The sequence below is a fragment of the Lontra canadensis genome, unplaced genomic scaffold, assembly GCF_010015895.1.
Source record: "Lontra canadensis isolate GAN:19392208 unplaced genomic scaffold, GSC_riverotter_1.0 scaffold180, whole genome shotgun sequence".
NCBI lineage: Eukaryota > Metazoa > Chordata > Mammalia > Carnivora > Mustelidae > Lontra > Lontra canadensis.
In genome coordinates, this window is record NW_022631174.1 from 929,061 (window position 1) to 955,122 (window position 26,062).

At 39.1% G+C, this 26,062-nt stretch overlaps 1 protein-coding gene across 1 annotated transcript in view; it reads right to left on the reverse strand.

Annotated features, from left to right (window-relative positions):
• Window positions 1–26,062, reverse strand: part of PAFAH1B1 (platelet activating factor acetylhydrolase 1b regulatory subunit 1) — a 91,351-nt gene that overhangs the window by 50,507 nt on the left and 14,782 nt on the right. The window contains exon 2 of the mRNA XM_032846725.1: window positions 3,486–3,706. Coding sequence (XP_032702616.1) covers window positions 3,486–3,517 — 32 coding nt within the window. The 5' untranslated portion in view covers window positions 3,518–3,706. The remainder of the gene's footprint in view (window positions 1–3,485; window positions 3,707–26,062) is intronic.

Consider the following 26,062-nt stretch of genomic DNA (forward strand, 5'->3'; position numbering starts at 1 on the left):
CAGAGAGGCAGGCAGAGAGAGAGGAGGAAGCAGGCACCCTGCTGAGCAGAGAGCCCAATGCGGGGCTCAATCCCAGGACCCTGAGATCATGACCTGAGCTGAAGGCAGAGGTTTAAGCCACTGAGCCACCCATGTGCCCCAAGAATCTTTTTTTTTTTTTTAAAGATTTTATTTATTTATTCACGAGAGACAGAGAGAGAGAAAGGTAGAGGCAGAGAGAGAAGCAGGCTCACCAAGGAGCAGGGAACCCAATGCGGAACTCAATCCTGGGAGTATCGGGCTCTCTGCTCAGCGGGGAGCCTGCTCCCCGCCCCCCCCGCCTGCCTCTCTGCCCACTTGTGATCTTTCTCTGTCAAATAAATAAATAAAATCTTTAAAAAAATAAAATAAAATAAGTACCTGTAAATGTGTATGTGTATTAGTGGGCCTCAACTCAGGGAGATTTTACACATGCCCCATCCCAAGGAGAGCCAGCAATATCTGGAGACATTTTTAATTGTGGTATCTAGTGAGTAGAGGCCAGTGATGTTGCTAAACAACTGGCAGTGTATAGGACAGATCTCACCGTAAAGAATTATTTAGCCCAAGATGTCAATAATGCCAAGACTGAGATAACCTTAGAATACATATGTACCAGAGCATCTGTAATGTTTAGACGTACACATTTCTTGTTTCTGTCTACTTAAAGAGCCCAGAAGCAGACACCCCACAGCAATAAATACACTTAGTACCCATATCTTGATGTCTAATGCCATTCCCCACTAAAAGGAACCACGGCTTATTGCAGCAATGACTGATTCTAGGATTAAGGCAGGATGGGTACACATAAGCATGGACCACCTTGTTATGCTAGAAAGTAATAAAGTGTCCACAAATAAGGCCATAAGTAAGAGCCAACTGAAGAGGATCCCATGGGCCAGTCTGGAATAGTCAAACACCAAAAGTATAAGAAAAGTAATGAATGATAAAAACCTATTGAAAATATGAGAACTTAGGAGTTCATACCAATAATGGGAAAAAAAAAAACAACTAAATAAGAAGAAATGCAGAAAAGTCCCTAGATTACAGCAAAAGGCTGAGTGATAACTAGTAATGTGGATTGAGTGGTTGTGTATGAAAATCACCACTTTGCAACCACTGTAGTAAAGAATGGTTCAGGCAAGAATTATCAATGGATGTTAAATTTAGTGTGAAAATTTGATGGAAATAAGAATGTTTTGCATGGGGGCACTTGGGTGGCTCAGTCAGTTAAGCAGCTATCTCTCTCTTTTTTTTTAAAGATTTTATTTATTTATTTCAGAGAGAGAGCTAGATCACAAGTAGGCAGGCAGAGGGAGGGGAAGGAAGCAGGCTCCCTGCTGAGCAGAGAGCCCCTTGGGGGGTTCAATTCCAGGACTCTGAGATCATGACCTGAGCCGAAGGCAGAGGCCCAACCCACTGAGCCACCCAGGCACCCCAAGTGGCTATCTCTTGATTTCAGCTCTGGTCATGAACTCAGCTCTGAGCTCAGTGAAGAGTCTGCTTGAGATATTCTCCCTCTACCCACCACACTTGCTTGATTTCTCTCAAATAAATAAATACACCTTAAAAAAAAAAAAAAGAATGTTTTGCATGGTCCTAAGATGTCTTTTTATGTGTTGAAAAGAAAATTAACGTAACTAGACAGTGGAGAAATCAGGCATCTTGACTGAGGGATCAAAATTAGCGTCACCACTGAGAGGTAGATAAACATTATGTGTCTCTAGACATGATATCCCGTTAAGAATACAAATTACTTACATAGTATTCTGGTCAAGAATACATAATCTGAATCTAATCATGAAGAAACATTCGACAGCTACAAAATGAGGAATATACTATTAAATAAAACCCAAACCAACGACTATTCCTCAAAAATATTACTGTCCTAGGCATGCCTGGGTGGCACAAGGCTGACATACAACTTTTGGTTTTGGGTCGGGTTGTGATCTCAGAGTCCTGAGATGGAGCCCCATGTCAGGCTCTGCACAGAATCTGCTTTAAATTCTTCTTCCTCCCTCTTCCCCTCTCACGTGTGCTCTCTCTCTCTGTCCAAAATAGTAAAGCCCCCGGGGTGCCTGGGTGGCTCAGTGGGCTAAGTCTCTGCCTTGGGCTCAGGTCATGATCCCAGGGTCGTGGGATCAAGCCCCACATCGGGCTCTCTACTCAGCAGGAAGCCTCCTTCCCCCTCTCTCTCTGCGTGCCTCTCTGCCTACTTGTGATCTCTGTCAAGTAAATAAATAAAATCTTAAAAAAATATAAAAAAGTAAAGCCCCCATCGGGCAACATGCTCAGTGGGGAGTCTGCTGGAGATTCTCTCTCTCTCCCTCTCTGAAATAAAGAAACAAATCTTTAAAAATAACAAAGACTAAAGAGAAATGACAACTAAATACATTACCTAATTTTGTATGGACAGTGTACTAGAAAGGAGAGAGAGAGAGGAAAAAAAAAAACCAAACAAACCAAGAACCCTGCAATGAAGGACATTATCAGGTCAACTGAAAAAATTGGAATATGGAAAGTAGATTCAATAAATGTATCATGTCAATGTTAAATTTGCTGAACTGCCAACTGTCCTATGGTTTTATAGAAGAATATCCTTAAGATCTTTTGTATATGCAACTTATTCTCAAATGGTTCAGGAAAAAATACTGCAGGTACACACACACACACACACACACACACACACACACACATACAGGTACGGAGTACAAATGATAAAGAAAATGGTACAAAATGGTATAAAAATGTTACAAAACAGGTCAAGTGCATAAAATGTATATTAAGTATTCTTTGTACCAATCTTACAACTTACCTATAAATTTGAAATTATTCCCAAATAGTTTTGTAAAAAGACAGAAAATTTAAAAATCTAGAACATGAAGCTAAATTATTCCTCGTATTCCTTACCTACAAAAACAGAATGCTACAATATATGGGATGCTACAAGATACTATAAAATATCAGTGGTCGAATCATTTTATGCCTCTGTCATTAATGCATTTACATTAACTATTACGTTATCTACCTCATAAATTTCAAATCCTCTAACAGCCCCTGGATGATAAAGATAAAAAAAATACAATAAGGCAAAGGAAAGGAATTAACAATAACAACATAAAGGCCTTCATTTTTCTAATACACACATTTCACACAAAAAAATTTAGGAACTCTGAATGATCTATTTTCCTACTGAACGTAATATATTTAAGACAAGCTCAGAGTAAAACTTATCCCAACTAACTTATTTGTTCTGCTTTAAATTTGTATACAATAAAGTCACAAGGGTATAACACTATTTCAAAGATCCAGTTTTAAAATCAGACCAAACTGCCCAAAACAATATCTGAACACTTACAGTAATAGTTTTAATCTAAGAATAGCTCTCCCAAAGCTGTATTTTAATTTGCTACTTTGTCTTTTATGAGAAGATGTTTTAAAAAACCACACAAAACAGAGAAACTTACAGTTCATCTCGTTGTCTCTGGGACAGCACCATTTTGGCTGTAATATCAAGCTTCTTTGATATAGTGGTATGTCCCTCCTTTGGGAAATCAAAAAGCTTTGTGATCCCTGGATTTATAATTAAATATGCCACTAAGTGGCGTCCACAAAGGGGAAGACGATTCTTTTACAAGTGAATCCAACCAGTAATCAGGAGATAGTCAACGAATAAGGTTCATTCCACCTAAGGGAGGAGAGAGAGAGAGAGAGAGAGAGAGAGAGAGAGAAGGTAATTTCTATTACTTGCAGTATACTCTTTCAAAGACGAGGTTTACTTAATGCTAACATGAATTTAATATGTTTTCTGTTATAATCAATGCCATAATATTAGTATTTTTTAAACTACCTTATAGTTTTACTGAACCAAACAAAACAGTACTATTTTTAAATTTACCCATGCCCAACCATGTCACCTGCCAGAAAATATTGGTATCAATTTTATTAAATTTCAAATACTAACATATAATTTCTCTAGATTATAACTCTCCCTCAAAGTAAAAAAAGGGGGCAGGGCACCTGGCTAGTTCAGTTGGTGGTGCATGCAACTCTTGATCTCAGGGTTGTGGGTTCAAGCCCAATGGTGGGTATAGAGATTACTTAAAACTGAAATCTTTAAAACAAAGAAACACAAAAAAAACATAACTGAACTAATTTTTTTTTTTTTTTAAGATTTTATACATTTACTTGACAGAGAGACAGACAGTGAGAGAGGGAACACAAGCAGGGGGAGTGGGAAAGGGAGAAGCAGGCTTCCTGCTGGACAGGGAGCCCGATGTGGGGCTGGATCCCAGGACCTGGGCTGGGATCATGACCTGAACCGAAGGCAGAAGCTTAATGACTGAGCCACCCAGGTGCCCATGATATAATCTTCAAGACTGAATATAAGTGAGTAACAACCTCAGAATAGTTGATATTATGCTGATAAACTATTCACCAAACGTTTAACCAATACATTTAATCAAGCAACAATTTCATGTTCTTTGAATTTATTTTGTGTTCTTTAGAAGCACTTGCTACCCTAGAGTCTATGTGTTCATACAGTAATCCAATCCTCTAAACCCATTTTGGATAATAGCATCCAGTATTTCAGAGCCCTTTCTTTATATTTTAACCCTGTAAAATCAATTTCTGTATAACATCTTAAAAGTACTGTCATCAGTTCAATCAGAGTATATTTAAGTAGAAGAAAAATAAAAAACTATTTCTTAAAGAATTATTCTTCAAATCTCCTATTTTACACAAAAATAAGTTTAGTTTGTCTTACCACACTGTACAAAACTAGCTAGATAGAATTTCCACTGTGTTTAGAAAATATATTTGAGATAGTCTTACTTAAAATACAGACTACTGGTACATACAAAATTTTGTGGGCAGGGACACTTGAAAGAAACAGGAAATCATCCTCTAAAGAAAATGAAATTAACATCTAATGAAGGGCCTGTGGGGCCACCTATTAAGAGACACATCAGGGATAGAAGAGACAAAGACTATTGAATCACTTTTTGTGCTATGCCAGTCAAACTGTTGTATGCACAGGGGACACAGTGGTGAATAAGCCAGGCAAAGAGTAAAAGAAAAAAAAAAAAAAAATGAGAGCAAACTCTTGTTTTAAATATGATCCAGAAGTCAAAAAGTGAGTGCTCAGATGTTCCTGATGGTAGCTATCGACTCTGATGAAGATCCTTCTGTTTAGCAATTCTAGCAAATACAAACGGATTTATTTTATGATCTTTAATGATTCTTCCAATCTAGAGACCATCTGGCTCAAAATGACAGCTGAAAAGCACCACATCTCTTTAAATTCAGAAAAATATGACTAAATGTCAGTAATAAAAAGAGGAATGAGAACCAAACATAATGGACAACCCAGAAAACCATCTCTCTTTGGTATTTAACAATTTCTATTATTTAAGATTCACTTTTCAAAGTCTTCTTTATTTTTTTTAAGACTTATTTATTTGAGAGAAAGAGCACGCGTGTGAATGTGGGAGGTGGGGCAGAGGGAAAGGGAGAGAGTCTCAAGCAGACTTGTGCTGTGTGTGGAGCCCAACGAGGGATTTGATCTCATGGCCCGAGATCATGACCTGAGCCGCAACCAAGAGTCAGGCGCTTAACTGACTGTGCCACCCAGGCACCCCTCACTTTTCTAAATCTTAACTGCCACCAAGCAAAAGCATCTAGGGACTCCTACACTCTGATAAAGGTTACATTAGGGTAAGGCTTATCTGATGACGGTGACTATCTGAACTGTCTTCTATTTATTATCTGGGACAATGGTAATCCACAGGGTCCAGTTTAATTATGGAGAGACTACCTCTAGCTAAAAAACTAAATCAGTGTACAAGAGTGATAGCAGTACTAGAATAGTAGGATGATCTAATAACAATAAAACCAAGACATAAACAAATTACTGAATATGTAACTGTGTCCTACATAATTTATTAATTCATCAAGCATTTACAAAACATTTATTATGTACCAGGCACCAGGTCTAATGAAGGAAAATACTTGGTCTTTATGCTTGAGAAGTTTACAGTCTACTGAAACAGTCAGTTAAAAGTGCAAAAAGAGGCATCCGAGTGGCTCAGTTGACTAAGCATCTGACTTGATTTTGGCTTAGGTAATCTCAGGGTCATGAGATCAAGCCCCACCATCAGGCTCTGTGCTTGGTGTGGAGTCTGCTTGAGATTCTCCCCCCTCTGCCCCTCCCCCTGCTCTCTCTCAAATAAATTAAATCTAAAAAAACCCAACCAACCAAACAAAAAACAACCATCAGTGCAAAAGCAGGACAAGTATTACATAGGAGGCGATGACTCAAGAAAGAAGATCATAAAACAATCTCAGGTCTTTACATTTATCCTAGGGGCAAGGGGGATCCATTAGATATGTTTTTCAGAAAAATCACTCTTACTCATATACCAAAAAATGGACCAGAAAGACAGGAAAGGAACAGACCAGACAGGAGGCTCACAATAATGAAGGTAATAGATGATAGGGATTCACACTAGCATATAGCAACAGTGAATGAAGAGAATTAGTTGAATTTAAATTATTTACCAGGTAAGTCTTACACGATTGGTGACTACATGTAGGCAGCAAGGTGAGAAAGGTCAAGCAAGAAGTCAAGGATAACTTCCAAAGATTTCTGGCTTAAAACTATGCTGAATAGGAAACTCCTATGTGTGAGGGGATGAGGAAAGTATATGATTCATTCCATTTCAGGTATTTTGATTCCAAGGCCTGTGAGATTTTTAGTATGAAATAGTACAAACAACTCAGCTCTGAAGAGAACCAACCTATCAAAAAACCCCAAAAATCAAAAAACAAAAAATGGTTTGGCACTTATCAGTTTAGAGATGGTGTTAACTGAAGCCATGAGAATGGAGCACCCATGGAGAATGAGCAGAGCTAGATAAGCAGAGGGTCTAGGCTAGAGCCAGGAAGAACAAACCAACACCTTAAAAAAAAAAAAAAAGTCTACAATTGAGGTTGAGAGAAAGCATTTAAAGAAGTAAAAGTACAAACAGGAGAGAGTACATCACAGAAGCAAAGGGAATATTTCAAGAAGCAGCAGCAATCAACAGTATCTAAAATTACCCAACTACTAAGCAAAACAAGGTCTGAAATGGGTCTACTCCATTCCATGTAGAGCGCACTGATAACCCTGATGAGAATGGCTTCAGTAAAATGATAAGGATGTGATTTAACATGCAGAAACCATATATAAATGGGCTGATAAGTGCAGAGAGATGAAGTAAAGACAGTACCATAAATAAGTATCTTAGAAATAGTTGGAAATGTTGAAATTTTTTTTAACCAAAGACACAGAAGAAATGAAGAAAGGAATAAAGACTTTTAATATCACCATTTTTACCCCCAATCAACCAAAGGCAACCAGACATGACAGAGTAACACTGCACCAGTAACACTGGCAAGTAACACTTGCCACAAAATCAAGTTTGAATCTGTTTAAGTCTCTGGCTCCAACTATCTATTTCCAAGAAGTACAAAGGGCAGAGGAGTATGTTAAAGACACCATGGGGATATAACCAGCAATATCCAGACTGTGAAAAGCCTTATAAAATAAATGATCCAGTTTCTTCAAATAAATTTCAAGGAAAGGAAGAAGAGCCAGAAAGGGAAACCTACAGATTGAAAGACACAAGTGACATATCAACAACTGCAGTTTATGGACCTTATTTAGATCTGGATTTTAAGAAATTGTTTGAAAAATAAACTGCAAAATAAATCAATGACCAAATATTTGGGGAAAATGAACACTGGATGGAGGTCTGATGATATTAAAGAATAACTGAATTTTTCAAGAATCATAATGGTATTGTGGTTATTTGTTTATTTTTAGAGAGCAAGCAAGTGCATGTGTGTGGGGGTGGGGGGGACAGAGGCTCCATGCCCAGATGGACATGGGGCTGTATCTCACAACCCTGAGATCATGACCTGAGCTGAAATCAAGAGTTAGGCACTTACCCAACTGAGCCACGCAGGTGCCCCAATACTGTGGTTATTTTTAAGACTTTTAGAAATTTAAAAAAAAAATTTATCAGTAAAATGGTATGTCTGGGATATGTGTCAAAAATATTTGTGTAGTGGGGCGCCTAGCTTGCTCAGTTGGTGGACCAATGTAGCTCTTATCTTGGGGTTGTGAGTTCAAACTCCACGTTGAGCGTAAAGTTTACTTAAAAATAAAATCTTGGGGCTAAGAATCTAAGAATATAATGTACAGTATTTCTCAGATTTACCTTTTAAGTTGGTTAATAATTTAACATAAAACTGTAAAATATCACATGGCACAAAAATAAATGGTTCTCCAACAGAGCAAAAGAGATAGTTTAGAATATTTTGCAACGAACAACCTATATTTATAACCAACAGTACAAATAAACCAGGCAATGTTTTCAAGCCACTTGGTGAAGGAGTTCTTAATCTTTTTGGGGGGTCACTGGATTCCTCTGAAAAATAATGAAAATCAAGATCTCTTCCCTCAAAGAAACACATATAAACAAAATACTATATGCATTTCAGGGCGGTTTACAAACTCTTCCAAAGTCAACATAATGAATGAGAAGACTTAATATTTCTGAAATGTATTTTGGCAGCACTGCAATAATACCTCCTAAGCTACTTGTATATATTACAAACATATTTCAAAGAAGAGTCTCATTTATTCATTTGCATGTCAATATCCAGACGTTCTCAGAGATCAGATCTGTGTTGCCTAAGCACTAGAAACAGAAGCTTTAGTATTTTTTGGAATGCAGAATTCTTAACCATTCTACATTCTAATACTGTATCTGTTTATCTGCTACAAAAAAGCAGCAGCTCTCCTAAACAACGTTTACTGCTTGGATAAGCACCTCACCACAGAAAGAGAAAGGGGAAAAGTAAAAAAGAAAATATAAATAACAGAGCATTAAAAAATCTTACAAAACTAGATGGTGAGTGAATTATTAATTTAAATTCTTTTCATTTCCAGTTTCCATGTGTTATTGTAGGTTTCACACTTACTGAACAACCTTTATAACATATTTCATTAATAATTTATTTTGTACATTGGTTCCTGCTAACCATGAGTTTATGATATAGGGCATATACAGAAAATAAAGGACGTGCGGTAAGGGGAAAAACAACTAATTTATGGTAACAGTAGATATTAACAAATATAAAATGGAAATAATCAGATTTGTTAATAGATGCAGACCTAAGAGTTTAGGAGAGACACCAAAGACCTATTCTATAGTAACTGGATATTACCAATGACTCCTGCTCTCATGAAACGGTCACTTGACAATGCTTTATTTAAAGAGAGTCAGCAATGAACAGACATTTCTGCAAAGAAGACATCCAAATGGCCAAAAGACACATGAAAAACTACTTAACGTTACTCAGCATCAGGGAAATACAAATCAAAACCTCAATGAGATACCACCTCACACCAGTCAGAATGGCTAAAATTAACAAGTCAGAAAATGACAGATGTTGACAAGGCTGCAGAGAAAGGGGAGCCCCCCTACACTGTTGGTGGGAATACACCTTGGTGTAGTGTAGCCACTCTGGAAAACAGTAAGGAGGTTCCTCAAAAAGTTGAAAACAGAGCTACCCTATGACCCAGCAATTGTCCTACTGGGTATCTACCCCAAAGGTAACAAATGTAGTGATCTGAAGGGGCACATGCACCTGAATGTTTATAGCGGCAATGTCCACAACAGCCAAACTATGAAAAGAGCCTAGATGTTCATCAATGAATGGATGAAGGTGATGTGGTATACATACACGATGGAATATTATGTAGCCAACAAAAAAAAAATGAAATCTTGCCATTTGCAATGACGTGGATGAACTAGAGGGGTATTACGCTAGGGAAATAAGTCAATCAGAGAAAGACAATTATGATCTCACTGATATTGAGGAATTTGCGAAACAAGACAGAGGATAATAGGGAAAGGGAGGGGAGAATGAAACAAGATGAAACCAGAGAGGGAGACAAACTATAAAAGACTCTTATCTCAGGAAACAAGCCAAGGGTTGCTGGAGTGGAGGGGGGTGGGAGGGATGGGGTAGCTGGGTGATGGACATTGGGGAGGGTAAGTGCTATGGTGAGTGCTGTGAATTGTGTTAAGACTGATGATCACAGACCTGTACCCCTGAAATAAATAATACATTGTATGTTAATAAAAAACAATAATAATAATAATAGGGTCAGCAGAGGGGTGCCTGGGTGGCTTAGTTGTTAAGCGTCTGCCTTTGGCTCCAGTCATGATCCCAGGGCTTTGGGATGGAGCCCCGCATTGAGCTCTCTGCTGGGCAGGGTGCCTGCTTCCCCCTCTCTCACTGCCTGCTTCTCTGCCTCCTGTGATCTCTGTCATATAAATAAATAAATCTTAAAAAAAAAAAGGAATCAGACCAAGGTTTTTTAAAGAACACAGACAACCAGCATCGAACAAAAAAAGAGACATAAGACTACCTATTCATGTTACATGTCATAATGTTCTTATTGTTTTTAGATAATCAAATTACCATATTTATATTAAATACTAATAAAGTTCTAAGCTTCTCTCAACTATGAAATGGACTTAAATGTGAAATATCTCAGGATTTAGTGAGGATTAACCAGGATAATAATATAAACAAATTCTGTAATACCATACATGTTACCTCTGCCATCAGTTTTGAACTTTAAATGTATATATTCTTAAGATTTTATTTATTTATTTGACAAACAGAGATCACAGGAGGCCTAAGAGGCAGGCTGTGGAGGGCCGGGTGGAAGCAGGATCCCTGCTGAGCAGAAAGCCCAACGTGGGGCTCGATCCCATGACCCTGAGATCATGACCTGAACTGAAGGCAGAGGCTTACCAGGCACCCTTTAAATGTATTTTAAAAATCTCAGCTTACATACAATGAACACCTGCAGTGAACCTCAGACATGATTTCTTACCAATGCTCTTGCTCACTTAATTTTTGACACTTTTTTTTTTATTTGACAAAGATCACAAGTGGGCAGAGAGGTAAGCAAAGAGTGGGGGGAAGAAGGCTTTCCGCTGAGCAGAGCCTGACACGGGGCTCAATCCCGGGACCCTGAGACCATGACCCGAGCCGAAGGCAGAGGCTTAACCCACTGAGCCACCCAGGCGCCCCAATTTATGATACTTTTTTTTTTTTTAGAGTTTATTTTTTTTTTAAGATTTTATTTATTTATTTGACAGACAGAAATCACAAGTAGACAGAGAGAGGAGGAAGCAGGCTTCCTGCTGAGCAGAGAGCCCGATGCGGGGCTCGATCCCAGGACCCTGAGATCACGACCTGAGCTGAAGGCAGAGGCTTTAACCCACTGAGCCACCCAGGCGCCCCTTGATACTTTTTTCATAAGGCATAACAAAGAATGTGTATGAACTAGGTAGTGTCACATGACTGATATTCTATAAATTTTGAGAAATGAAAACAGAAGCAATCATCTCCCAAAACATGGTCTTACCCCCGGAAATGTTTTTTTCACTTGTGCCATCATCTTTCCCCCTTGCTTTCTTTTAATTGTCTGCACCATCCAAATCATTCTCATCTTTGTACAACTAACCTATCAGAGCATACATATGTGGGGCAACTGGGTGGCTCAATTGATTAAGCATCTGCCTTTGGCTCGGGTCATGATCTCAGGGTCCTGGAATGGAGCCCCACATCAGCAAGGAGTGTGCTTCTCCTTCTTCCCTCCCCCCCCCCCCAGCTCATACGCACACTCCCCCATCAAATGAAGAAAATCTTAAAACACACACACAACTTTGATTTACAGAGTCCCCATCATATGGAACATTTCTCCTTTAAATAATTAGTGGTGGGTAGGAGTGCGTGGGTGGCTCAGTCCGTTAAGCGGCTGCCTTCAGCTCAGATCATGATCCTCCTGGGATGGAGCCCTGTGTGAGGCTCCCTGATGGGTGGAGAGACTGCTTGAGACTGCTTCTCCCTCTCCCTCTACCTGCAGCTTTGCCTACTTGTTCTCTCTGTCAAATAAATAAATAAAATCTTTAAAAGAAAAAGAAAAAGAAAAAGAAATTAGCGGTGGGTATTTTGAGTGTTCCTGCAAATTCTTGATCACTTTATTAAAATGATGTTCCTTAACATGACATCAGACCTAATAGCAGGCTATAGGTTTCTCTGAGCTCTCATATTTGACTCTGAGTATTAATCTAGGTAAAAATATTTAAAACTGCATCATTAATGCTATGCTGCAATGCAGTCAAATAAAAAAAAAATAATAAGTAAAGTTACCTATGAAGTCACTGAACTGAATATTCTGAAAAATACCCCCGTATATAGTTTAAATCCATGAGATTACCTAGGACAACAAAGTACTTCCTCACAGTAACTTCATTTCCTGAATTCAATCTTTATGATTTCCTCACTTTTCCATCTACAGATAGAAGTTTCTAGAGTTCTGAAGTCACTTTCTAATAAAAATAAAGATAGCAAATTACCCAAACTATTAATTTTCCTTTGCAGTATCTTGTGTTCTGTGTGAATGATTAAGTATGAGAAAAGTTTTCTCCCATGCCCACAATTTGAAAATGTTCGATCACTGTAAGTTTTTAATCAAATACCCAGGCTTTAATGTATACTTGCTCTTACTCTCCTCTAGCTTGGAGGTCCATGATTCACTGGGACTTGCTGTTGGTAGGCAGTAACAAGACCAAAAAAGACTAGATTGATCCATCATTGAGAGACAGACTAAGCTCAGGCACAGTTCCCTGAAAAAGTAAAATTCTTCCAACAGCTACACCATTTCCTCACTTCCTATTAGTTATAGCCAATATCTCATTTGCAAGATTTAAGTCACTCACCAAATCAATATTTGGGTACATATAAAAATATTTTGCATTTTTCAATGAACTTTGGGCCAAGGATTAAGATACCATTTTTTCAGAGAACTATTCTTAACCAATCTCAAGTCTAGTAACTCTAATATTAAAGGCAAGTGTTGTGGGGTGCCTGGGTGGCTCAGTGGGTTAAAGCCTCTGCATTCGGCTCAGGTCATGATCCCAGGGTCGTAGGATCGAGCCCTGTGTCGGGCTCTCTGCTCAGTGGGGAGCCTGCTTCCTCCTCTCTCTCTGCCTGACTCTCTGCTTGTGATCTGTCAAATAAATAAATAAAATATTTAAAAAATAAATAAATAAAGGCAAGTGTTGTAAATAGATGCTCCTTAGCTAGATTATGAATCTGAAGAAACAAAGCAGAAAGTTTTTGGGCTTTGAAACTGAACAGACATAAGATTTGAAGTAACAAAATATAAATATCTAGATGTCCACTTTTTCTTTTAGAATCAATCTTTTTTGCTTTGTCTTTTGCCTATCACTGGAACCACGCTATGAGATGGTTTCTATTAAACCTCCAGTGATGGTTAATTCATGTGTCAACCTAGCCAGGACACAGTAGCCAGATATTTTGTCAAACACTTGTTTAGATGTTGCTATGAAGATATTTTTTAGATGAGGTTAACATTTAACTCAGTTGACAGTGAGTAAAGCAGATTACCCCCAGCCCCATACCCCAAAATGTAGATGGGTTTCAGGCAATCAACTGACGGACATGAAAGAAAAGACTTACACAAACCCTGAGGAAGAGGGAATTTTGACAGCCGCATGCCTTTGGACTCCAGCTGCAACTCAACTCTTCCCTGGATCTCCATCCAGGCAGCCTACCCTGTAAATTCTGGACTTGCCAACTTTACAATGATGTGAATCAATTACTTAAAATCTAACCCACGTTGGGGCGACTGGGTGGCTCAGTGGGTTAAGCCACTGCCTTCGGCTTAGGTCATGATCTCAAGGTCCTGGGATCAAGCCCCGCATCGGGCTCTCTGCTCGGCGGGGAGCCTGCTTCCTCCTCTCTCTCTGCCTGCTTCTCTGCCTACTTGTGAACTCTGTCTGTCAAATAAATAAATAAAATCTTTAAAAAAAAATAAAATAAAATAAAATAAAAAAATAAATAAATAAAAAAATAAAATCTAACCCACGCACCCCTAAGTGACAGAGAGAGAGACTGTACTTTCTAAAAATATATACATAGATTCTATTGGTTCTGTTTCTCTGGAGAACCCTAATATACCCCATACCTTCAGTTCTGTATAATAATATAGCAGCCTTTATTATTATAGTCTTAGCATTTCAATAAACTCTACCGGAATACTCTTCACGCCTCATAGCGCTTAAAACGCTACTCCCTGGATACCCTCCAGGCAAATTAATGCCTTCAAGGGTTATCAAAAATAAAAAACTGCTTCCGGGGCACCTGCGTGGCTCAGTCGTTGGGCAGGGTCGTGATCTCAGGGTCCTGGGATCAAGCCCCGCGTCGGGCTCACTGCTCTGCGGGGAGCCTGCTTCTCCCTCTCCCACTCCCTCTGCTGTGTTCCCTCTCTCGCTGTGTCTCTCTCTGTCAAATAAATAAAATAAAATCTTAAAAAACACACACACACACAAAACTGCTTCCAACCTACAACAAACAAGAAAGAGACCCTCAACAAGGGCTACTAACATGCGAAACAGGTAACTAAGAACTCACCCTACCCACTCTGTTTTCACCACTCTCTCTATGAAGTTTCTGATATTCACTACTATTACAATTTATAAGCACCATCTCATTACTACTGATCTTTCCTCTCTTCCTATTTTTTCCTCCTTGTTTCTTGGCCTGCCTACCTCATCATTTCTTGGCTCTCCCTTTACACAGACATTAATCAGCGTGCATCCACACAATCCCATGGCACACCCATCAAGCATGTTAGATGTAACTGTCATCCCAGCATTTTTTACTTGTTGATGGGTGCTCAAATACTGCTTCTTCATTGATTAAAAAATAAAGTTTCCTCCTCTTCTTTGACTTAAGTCATGAGCCATTTTAACATTTTATTTTTTGAGAGAGAGACAGCGAGAGAGGAAACACAAGCAGTGGGGAGTAGGAGAGGGAGAAGCAGGCTCCCTACTGATCAGGAACCAATGTGGGGCTTAATGCCAGGACCCTGAGATCATGACCCCAGCTGAAGGCAGATGCTTAACCGACTCAGCCACCCAGACACCCCAAACATTTCTTATGAGGGCACCTGGGTGGCTCAGTTGGTTAAGCAACTGCCTTTCACTCAGGTAATGATCCCAGGGTCCTGGGGTCGGGCCGTGTGTCAGGCTCCTTACTCAGCGGGGAGCCTGCTTCTCCCTCTCCCTCTGCCTGCTACTCTGCCTGCTTGTGCTCTGTCAAATAAATAAATAAATAAATAAATAAAAAAAATAAAAACTTGCCAGTATGATTTTAGAGATTGTGGGTCATTTCTTTTCTTGTAAATTTACTTCAGTGTCAAAACACAGTAAAATGAAAACAAAAGGGAAAGATCTATTTTATGATAATTTTACATACAACCTGATAAGAACACTGACAAAACAAAATGGTTCCAAATATAAACTATTCCTTCTAAAAATGTCATTTCCTGTAAGTTGTGTTTTACATTATCAAATCCATTATTTCCAGATTCTTTGAGATTCCATGATGCCAAATAAATATAAAAATGAAGAATATTAAATTATACTACTTGCTCTAATTTAATTTTCAATTTAGACTCTATCATACTATTGACACCAAAAGAAAATGAATTCAACAATTGATGTCACTGACCTCTGCAAGTTTAAATCCACTTAGACAAGGATTCATTAGGTTGAAAAACACCTATGGGAAACAGAACAGTGAATGCCACACGTGTATTTTTGTCAAATCGGATTCATTAAAATAGCTGGAGAAAGAAGTAACCAGGTATACCTTAGAACCACCTGAGGAACTTCTGAAGAAGGGCCTTATCCTCAGAGATTCTGAGGAGGCATCTGAATTTTAGTCTCCAAGTGATTTTGATGCACATCCTCAGTAGAAAACCATACCCTCAACAGTATAAACTACAGCCAGTCCTGAAGGGTCAAAAGCAAAATCACAACTATTTCATTAGGAAACTATGAGTGTCAGAAAATGGTATCTGGGCTTCAAGGTCAAAAAATCAAATTACAAGGCCAAGTTACTCAGATTTCAATGGTAATTCCAACTGCCACTCAAATTCAAAAATATACTTACAAGACTCCTCAGATATACCTTGAAGAGATACTAACAGGAAAAAAAGGTCAATCCAACATTTTGAAATACATAGTTTTCATTACAGTTAAGCTTTTATTAAGATTTTTAAAAAAGATTTTATTCATTTTGAGAGTGTGTGTGTGCACATGTGTGCAAACACACAAGCAGAGGGAAGGGCAGAGGGAGAGAGAAAATCCCAAGCAGACTCCATGCCAAGTGCAGAAGTGGAGAGACATGGGGGCTGATCTCACAACCCTGAGATCATGACCTGAGCGGAAACAAGGAGTCAGAGGCTTAACCAGTTAAAGCAACCCAGACGGCCCCTATTAATTTTTTTTTAAGATTTTATTTATTTATTTGACAGACAGAGATCACAAGTCAGAAGAGACGCAGGCTGAGAGAGAGGGGGAAGCAGGCTCCCTGCTGAGCAGAGAGCCCAATATGGGGCTTGATCCCAGGACCCCGAGATCATGACCTGAGCTGAAGGCAGAGGCTTAACCCACTGAGCCACCCAGGTGCCCCCCCTTAAAGATTTTTAAAAAATATTTCAAGAAGGGGCTCTTGGGTGGCTCAGTCTGTTAAGCACATGCCTTCGGGTAATGATCTCGGGGTTTGGGGATCGGGCCCCTCATCTGGCCCCTGACTCAGCGGGGGAGTCTGCTTCTTCCTCTGCCCCTCCCTTTGCTCGTTCGCTCTTTTGCTTATTCCATCTCTCAAATAAATAAATAAAATCTTTAAAAAAAATACTTCAAGATGAAAATACAGCTGGCTTCTTCATTATGTAACTAAGTCTTCCTGGTATATTGTAATAGACAACATTCTTTTGCATCTATATTAACTTTGTTACCTTTTATTCTGATTGTGTCTTCTCCCCTATTTATCTAGATCAGGGGTGAGCAAACTTTATGTAAAGAGCCAGAAAGTATTTTAGGTTTTGCCAACCTCACAGTTTCTATAGCAAGAAACAATAAATAGTATGTAAAGCCATTTGCAATGATGTGAATGGAGCTAGAGATACTATTTGTCTTTCTCTGACTTACTTTTGCTTATCATAATACTCTCTAAGCAAGTAAGTCAGAAAAAGACAAGTACCATGATTTCATGCATATGTGGAATTTAAGAAGCAAAACAAACAAGTTAAGAAGGAAAAAAAGGGGGAGGGGGGCAAACCAAGAAGCGGACTCTTAACTACAGAGAACAGAACACTGAAGGACAGTGTGTGGGGGGATGCGTTATATAGGTGATGGGGATTAAGGAGTATACTTGTGATGAGATAGGGTGATGTATGTAAGTGATGAATCGCTATACTGTACACCTGAAACTAACATTACACTGCATATTAACCAGAATTTAAATAAAAACTTAAAAAAAGGGCGCCTGGGTGGCTCAGTGGGTTAAGCCACTGCCTTCAGCTCAGGTCATGATCTCAAGATCCTGGGATTGAGTCCCGCATCGGGCTCTCTGCTCAGCAGGGAGCCTGCTTTCCCCCCTCTCTCTCTCTGCCTGCCTCTCTGCCAACTTGTGATCTCTCTGTCAAATAAATAAATAAAACCTTTAAAAAAAAAAAAAACTTAAAAAAAGATGAGGGGCACCTGGGTGGCCTAATGAGTTAAGCATCTGACTCTTGATTTTGGCTCAGGTCATGATCTCAGGGAAGTGAGATCGAGCCCTACGTAAGGTTCCAAGCTCAGTGTGGAAGCCTGCTTGGGAGTCTCTTTCCCTATCCCTCTGTCCCAACCCCCTCTTTTCCCTCCTCCTCTGCCCACCACCTTGTGCTCTCACTGTCTCTCAAAACAAAACAAAACAAAAACAAAACAAAACAAAAAACAGTACGTAAAGGAACAGGTGTACCTCTGTTTCAATTAAACTTTATGGACACTGAACTTTGAAATTCATGCAATCATTTTTTTAAACAAATTGGTAATTTATAAAAGTAACAATTTTTTTTTTACAAAATAAAAGTATACAGAATATTCTTTTGCTTTTTTCAACCACTAAAAATTGTAAAAATCATGCTTAGCTCACAGGCTGTACAAAAACAAGTAGCAGGCAAGATCTGGTTTGCCAGCCATAATTTTGAAATCCCCTTAATCAAACAAATGAAGTTAACTGATACAGGCCACTTTTACTAATAGTATCTATTTCACAGAACTGTCAGACAGATTAAATGAGTTGATTACATGTAAAGTGCTTACAACAGTGCCCGGTACACTAGAAACGCTGTATGATTTTATATATATCTATACTTTATCTTCTCTACTTTGTTTAATATCCCCTCCCTATTAGCCTATTGCACTGAAATGTTTTGTCTAAAATCTGTTTTAAAAGGGAAAATCCTTCACTGTTGAGGGAAAGTCTTCAATGATTCACTAGTTTTTCCTTGAAACTGACTTTCTAGCTCTCCTTCCCAAAAATCTAAGGTAAATATCTACCTGCAATTTATCAATAGCAGTAGCCCCATTAAGCAAAACAAAGCCCCAAAAAGCAAAACAAAACAAAACATCTTACCTACCTACTAAGACATCAGAGGAGGACATAAAGATTCCTAATTTCCAACATACTAATGTAATTGTATTTAGGAAGGACTTGCCTGTCAATGCACCATTACATGATAACCAAGGCATAGCTTACAAATTAAGGTTTAGAGTACTTTTTTCCTTTAGTTAAGCAATTTAATTAGCCAAAGAAAGTTAGTGATTCTTATCCTGGCCTGGTCCAGACTAATACTAAAAATGTGAGTCAAAGAACGTAAGGAAAAACTACCTAGAACACAGGAGAGGCCATTATCTCCAGAAAGGTATAATGAGGCAGCATACCATATGTCCAAGTCTTCATTATTAAAATGTTTTATCTTGGGTATACTCCCCTTACCATCTTTTGCAATTTTCCTTTCCCCTTCAAGATTCAGCCTGAAAGCAGTCTATCACTACCTCTGTGAAGCCCACCCTGGCTAGGCTACTCCCCTTGGCAGAGGTAGGTTCCCTCTTTTTAGTCTCACTGTTATCATGTACATATAATCCTAATAACCATTTACTGCCATTACATGCTAGGCTTCTTTTTTTTTTTTTGTAACACACACATTTTAAAAGATTTTTTTTTAAAGATTTTATTTATTTATTTGACAGATCACAAGTAGGCAGAGAGGCAGGCAGAGAGAGAAAGGGGAAAGCAGGCTCCCCACTGAGCAGAGAGCCTGATGCGGGGCTCGATCCCACAACCCTGGGATCAGGACCTGAGCCAAAGGCAGAGGCTTAGCACACTGAGCCATCCAGGCGGCCCTAATAAAAGATTTTTTTTATTCATTTTATTCATTTTTAAACACACACACATTCTTTAAAACACATTTTTGATAGAGATACAGTGTGAGAGAGAACACAAGCAGGGGAAGTGGGAGAGGGAAAACAGGCTTCCCCAGGATCAGGAAGCCCGATTTGGGGCATGATCCCAGAGTCCTGGGATCTGAGCTGAAGGCAGGCGCTCAACAACTGAGCCACCTAAGCGCCCCTATGCTTGGCTTCTTTAATGCAATGTTTAATTCTCACAACACCCAGCAAAGAAATGAATATTCTCATTTAACAGATGAAGAAGTCAAGGTCAAACAGCTGGATACTGGCAGAGCCAGGATTCAAACCAGGTTTGCTTTCTACTCCCACACCAATGGTTTCAAACAGCAGAACAGAGAGGAGGCCAAGCAGGCAAGACTCTCTTTTTATCCACTTACATATCAAGTTTCTGTATATGAGATTTTCAGGAAAAGTTTCCACTCTTAAGATAAATTTGAGGAGCACCTAAGTGGCTCAGTCTGACTCTTGATTTCAGTTCAGGTCACGACCTCGGGGTCCTGGGATTGAGCCCTGCATCCCGCTCCATGCTCAGCAGGGAGTCCGCTGTTCTCCCTTTCTCTCTGCCCCCTCCGCACTGCCTTCACATGTGTCCTCTCTCTCAAATAAATAAATCTTCAAAACAATAGAGATAAATTTTAAAAATTACTAATACTACCTTGTGCTGCACATTCTTTGCAAGTAACTATATACATGCCATCTCTAGTACCACACTGACCTCCTTAGGGGCAAACACAACTGAATTTCTTTGCCTCTAGAACCAGGCATAGGGTCTTGGCACTCAACAAATGTTTGTAGGGAATCAAGCTTTCATAGCAAAACTCTCCAAATTAATTAACTATACTCCCAAAGTTACAGACAATTATAATTTATAATTGCATGGCAATTTATACTCAATGAAATTCTTTCGTGTCTATGTGTGCATGTGTATATAGATATATAATCTTAAAAAAAGAGAAACCAAACTGAACTTTTTAACATGTTTCCCAAGGGCTCCTGGGGTGGCTCAGTTGGTTAAGCGACTGCCTTTGGCTCAGGTGATGATCCCGGATTCCCAGGATCAAGTCCCCAATTGGGCTCCCAGCTCCAAGGGGAGTCTGTTTCTCCCTCTGGCCTTCTCCCCTCTCATGCTCTCTCTCTCTCTCTCTCTCTCTCTCTCTCAAATAAATAAATAAAATCTTTTTAAAAAATTTTAAAAATTAAAAAAAATTTTTTTTAAATAAAACATTTTCAAAAATGGCACATTTATTCAATATTCAAGGCTTTATTTTAATAAAACATCAATTATCTGCCAACTGCCAAACAATATTGGCAAAAGTTACCATATTTTATTTTCATTTTCATTGCCATACCAAAATACTACTGGGGTTAAACCATATTAAACTGCCAATATTGGCAATTACACAGGTTCAACCTAATACTTATCAATGCTATTTAAAGAGCACTAGAAAAATTCTCAGCAGCTAGCATAAACACCAGAACTTGAGGGATTTATTTACAGTTTTAACAAAAAAATTAGGCAGAGTAACTCCCTCCTCTGTGATTTCATACTTGTTTGTATATACGTACACAATTTAACAATTCTCACAATACGCTATAATTATCTGCTCTCAACAACACTCCTCCAAAGCCTCCAACCTTGACATATTCCTTCTTCTATCTCTATCAAATATCACGGTAATTCTTTTAAAAAAGAAAAAAATCATGGTAATTAACACAAAATTGGTACTTAGTTAAGTGCTTCTAAATGACCTCTACAGGCATCATAGTAAAACTGAGATAAAAATCCACTATGTTCTCAGAACTAAAGATGCACTGTATCACTTTACTCTCATCCCTTTTAAAATTCCAAAAAAAATTCAAATTCTGAAATGTAGGCAAAAATCAAAGCCCAGCTCCCTGGGGCTGGTTTTGATATAATTTTCTTTATTTTTTAAGATTTTTATTTATTTATTTGACAGAGACCACAAGAAGGCAGAGAGGCAGGCAGAGAGAGGAAGCGAAGCAGGCTCCCTGCCAAGCAGAGAGCCTGATGTGGGGCTCAATCCCAGGGCCCTGGGATCATGACCTGAGACAAAGGCAGAGGCTTTAACCCACTGAGCCACCCAGGCGCCTCTATAATTTTTTTATTTTTAAAGGCTGAACAATGATTATACTACAAACTTAAAATTGAACATCTTTTTACATTCTAACATGCATATTACTTTTCTGGTTTCTGCTTACAAATATTACATTTTTGGGTGACAAACATAGCTGTAACAGCCCTCTAAGCCTGATGTTTTAAGTTAAAACTAAGTCACACACACAAAATTCCAATGCCATAACCAAGAAAAAGTTTCCTAACGCTTTCCAATCACACAAATAATATAATACTATTCTTTCTTTTCTTTTTTTAAGATTTTATTTATTTATTTGAGAGAGAGAGAGCAAGAGTAGAGGAGAGAGAGAAGCAGAGAAGCCCGATGTGGGACTCCATCCATGGACCCTGGGATCATGACCCCAACCAAAGGCAGACACTTTTTAACCAACTAAGCCACCCAAGTGCCCCGAAGATACACTATTCCATGTACCTTTTTTTTTAAAAAGCTAAGTGAATACAAATGAAGATAGCCCATTATGACAATGCAGGTATCACTACAATTCCTTTTTTTTTTTTTTAAGATTTTATTTATTTGCCAGAGAGAGAGAGAGTACACACAAGCAGGCAGAGAGGCAGGATGCAGCGAGAGAAGCAGGCTCCCTGCAGAGCAAGGAGCCCGATGCAGGACTCGATCCCAGGACTCTGGGATCATGACCCGAGTGAAGGCAGCGGCTTAACCAACTGAGCCACCCAGGCGTCCCTATCACTACAATTCTTAAGCAATGGAGTAATGTTCTAAAGTTGGTATTTCATGGTGACTGTTTTGGAGAAAATACATAGGAGATATTAAAACATTTGGAAGTAGAAGATGACTGGGATGGAGCAAAGGGAATGATTTGAAAAAGGAGCTTTTATGGTCAAAATGCAATTAAGCAAAAGTGGATTTTTTTTTTTTTTGGACACAGACCACTACCGCTCTTGGTCTTGAGGATGACATTCTCTAGTCCTAAATACAGATCCCCTGTTTACATCCAAGGACAACTGCCCAGGTATTATGACAACACAACTGGAAAACCTGCAGTGTCTCTCAACTGAACTGATTTCTTCTAGTTTACTATTATCCATAGCAGTGTTTGCCTCCACTAAAACAGATAATTGAGAACTATATTCTTGGTGTTTCTTACTGAGGATCTTCCAGGTACCCAGTATTCAAATCCAAAAATACAGACCTGTGTCCCATGTAGCTCAGCGCATAGGAAAGCTACCTATGACATAAAAGCAATGTTAAGAAATAGTTCCTGCCCATAAAAAACTTATATATGTTGAATATAACTGGAAGATGTGAGCTATACATATCCTTTCATTCATTCATTGATTATTATGCTAGGCTCTGTGCTACCAGGTTTTAAGATTAAAGATACTTAAAATGCAATCAAACCCTAAATTAATGTACAATCTAGTTTAAAACTAAGGTGGGAAGCAGGGGACAGGAAAGAAGGTAATGAGACTATAAAGTGAGCTGAAGACTAAGCTTTACAAACTAAAAGATTAAAAAAAACTGAAGTGATTGGAAAATTTTTGAGGAAGGTTTTGGAAGAAGGGAAAATCTTATGTTGAATAAAACATGACAATAAAGTTTCCAAATTCAAAATTATTTGAAGCAGTTGGAAAATACAATATTGCTAAGAAGTTGAGGCTAAAGACGGGAAACTAAGAAATGCAAGAGTGATCAGAAAATAGGTTTTGACTCTGAATTAAAAAGATTTGTAGTTCTAGTTTGGATGAAGAAAAAAATCTTATTTTTAAGGGACAGAGCCATATATGTTTCTTGAGGGTAGAGACCGTATCTATTACAGACATAAATAAAAAACAGTACCAGTACCTCCTTACATTTAATCTGTGCTAAAAATTATCATGAATCCTGATCTATAGGAATGGTCTTCTGCTGAGGCAAGTTCTAGCAACATAAGATAGGGCTGTGGCCCTTTTTTCTTTTAAGTCTATTTCTTAATGATTTTACTATGTAGGGATACTCTGGAAAAACAATGATCTGTGTACCTTCGAAGAAGACAGTCATGAAGCAGATTTAAATTTTCTTCTAAGAGGAATCTTCTACTAGCACTCGCACAAATTCTGAGTACACTAGGTTTTCACAAAAATATTTCAATCCTACATATAAATGGTATGTATTTCATGTGCAGAACATCTGCAGTTTAGGTACTTGCCAAAGAAATCAGTATCAGGGGCGCCTGGGTGGCTCAGTGGGTTAGGCCTCTGCCTTCGGCTCAGGTCGTGATCTCAGGGTCCTGGGATCAAGCCCCGCATCAGGCTCTCTGCTCAGCAGGGAGCCTGCTTCCCCCCCTCTCTCTCTTTTCGCCTACCTCTCTGCCTACTTCTGATCTCTCTGCGTCAAATAAATAAATAAAATCTTAAAAAAGAGAGAGAGAGGGGTGCCTGGGTGGCTCAGTGGGTTAAGCCGCTGCCTTCGGCTCGGGTCATGATCTCGGAGTCCTGGGATCGAGCCCCTCGTCGGGCTCTCTGCTCAGCAGGGAGCCTGCTTCCTCCTGTCTCTCTGCCTGCCTCTCTGCCTGCTTGTGATCTCTCTGTCAAATAAATAAATAAAATCTTTAAAAAAAAAAAAAAGAGAGAGAGAGAGATCAATATCAATATGTATGAAAAACTGGGTTGAGAGAAATTAGATCCCTTGGTCAGACAACAAAGGACAATCTACATACTTTTTCAGACTGCCTCTCCCATGACATGGTCGATCTTTCCATATTAAGTGTTATTAAATACTAGACATCCATCTAACTTAGAGATGTTGATGAGGGTAATGACAATAGTACATAATCCCGGTTATGAAGACCTCCATGAAAAATTCTACTCTGATAGTGGTTACTTATCTTTCTGAATTAACTAGTTTACTTTTATCATAAGAACATTGTGAAAATAATGTAACAGGTTTTTTATTCTGTTAGCTCATAAAAAGCTAAGAGTTAAATTTGTACTCTGGCTGTAACAAGTACATTGTGATATACCTTTTTGGCCTAGATTCTGATTACATTTTATCCTTACCCTTTATTTGTTTCTTTCTCTTCACTTTTTTTTTTTATTTGCCAAATTTGCTCCTTTTTTAAGGTAGCCACTCATAGATTTGAACATAAACATACAGCACTTTGCTGAAATGAGTATTCTTTTTAAATTTACAGATTCTATTTATTCATTTGAGACAGAGAGAGAGAGAGAGCTTGAGCAGTGGGAGAAGGAGAAGAAGCAGACTCCCTGCTGAGCCGGGGGCCCGATGTGGGACTCAAACCCAGGACCCGGGGATCACGACCTGAGTTAAAGGCAGATGCTTAACCATCTGAGCTACCCAGGTACCTGAAAGGAGTATATTCTAAGTACATTTTTTCGTAGGTTGATTTCTGGTCTGCTTGAAGCATTCCATTCCAAGATAAGAGAAATCTTTCTCTTCACTTTTTGAAGATTTATTGATTTGACAAAGAAATAGAGCCAGAGAGGCAAGCAGGAGGAATGGCAGAGGGAGAGGGAGAAGCAGACTCGCTGCTGAGTGGGGCAGCGGGGGTATGGGGTGTGCCTTCCATCCCAGGCCACTGGGATCAGGACCTGAGCCAAAGGCAGATGCTCAACCCATTGAGCCACCAAGGCACCCATTTCTCTTCACTTTTAATCTATGGTATTTTATAGTGTGTGCATCTTTATAAACTGCCTTAAATAAAGGGTTACAAATCAAATTTAGAGACTACAGAGGTAAAACTGTGAATCACCAAGAAAAGAGACAACAGTGACAGAACTGGGTTTTTTTAGTTGTTTAAGATTTTATTTATTTGACAGAGAGATCACAAGTAGGCAGAGAGGCAGGCAGAGAGAGAGAGGGTGAAGCAGGCTGGGCAGAGAGCCTGATGTGGGGCTCAATCCCAGGACTCTGAGATCATGACCTGAGCCGAAGGCAGAGGCTTAACCCACTGAGCCACCCAGGTGCCCCAAGGTTTTGTTTTTTGTTTTCTTTTTTAAAAATATTTATTTATTTGACAGAGATCACAAATAGGCAGAGAGGCAGGCAGAAAGAGAGAAGGAAGCAGGCTCCCCATGGAGCAGAGAGCCCGACATGGGGCTTGATCCCAGGACCCTGGGATCATGACCCGAGCTGAAGGCAGAGGCTTTAACCCACTGAGCCACCCAGCCGCCCTGTTTTGTTTTGTTTTGAATAAAAAGATTTTAGAGTCAGACACTCAGCAGGCTAACCCAACCAGGCACCCCTAGAATGTGGTTTTTAATATAAGTTCAATTAAAAATAAAATGATCAGAAAAACCACAATTGCAAGTTAAAGCCTGAACTACCTGGGACACCTGGGGGGCTCGGTCAGTGGCGCATGCTGGAGTGTGCAACACAATCTCAGGGTTGTGGGTTCAATCCCTGTGCTGGGTGTAGAGATAACTTAAAAAACAAAAACAAAAACAAAAACAAAAACAGGGCGCCTGGGTG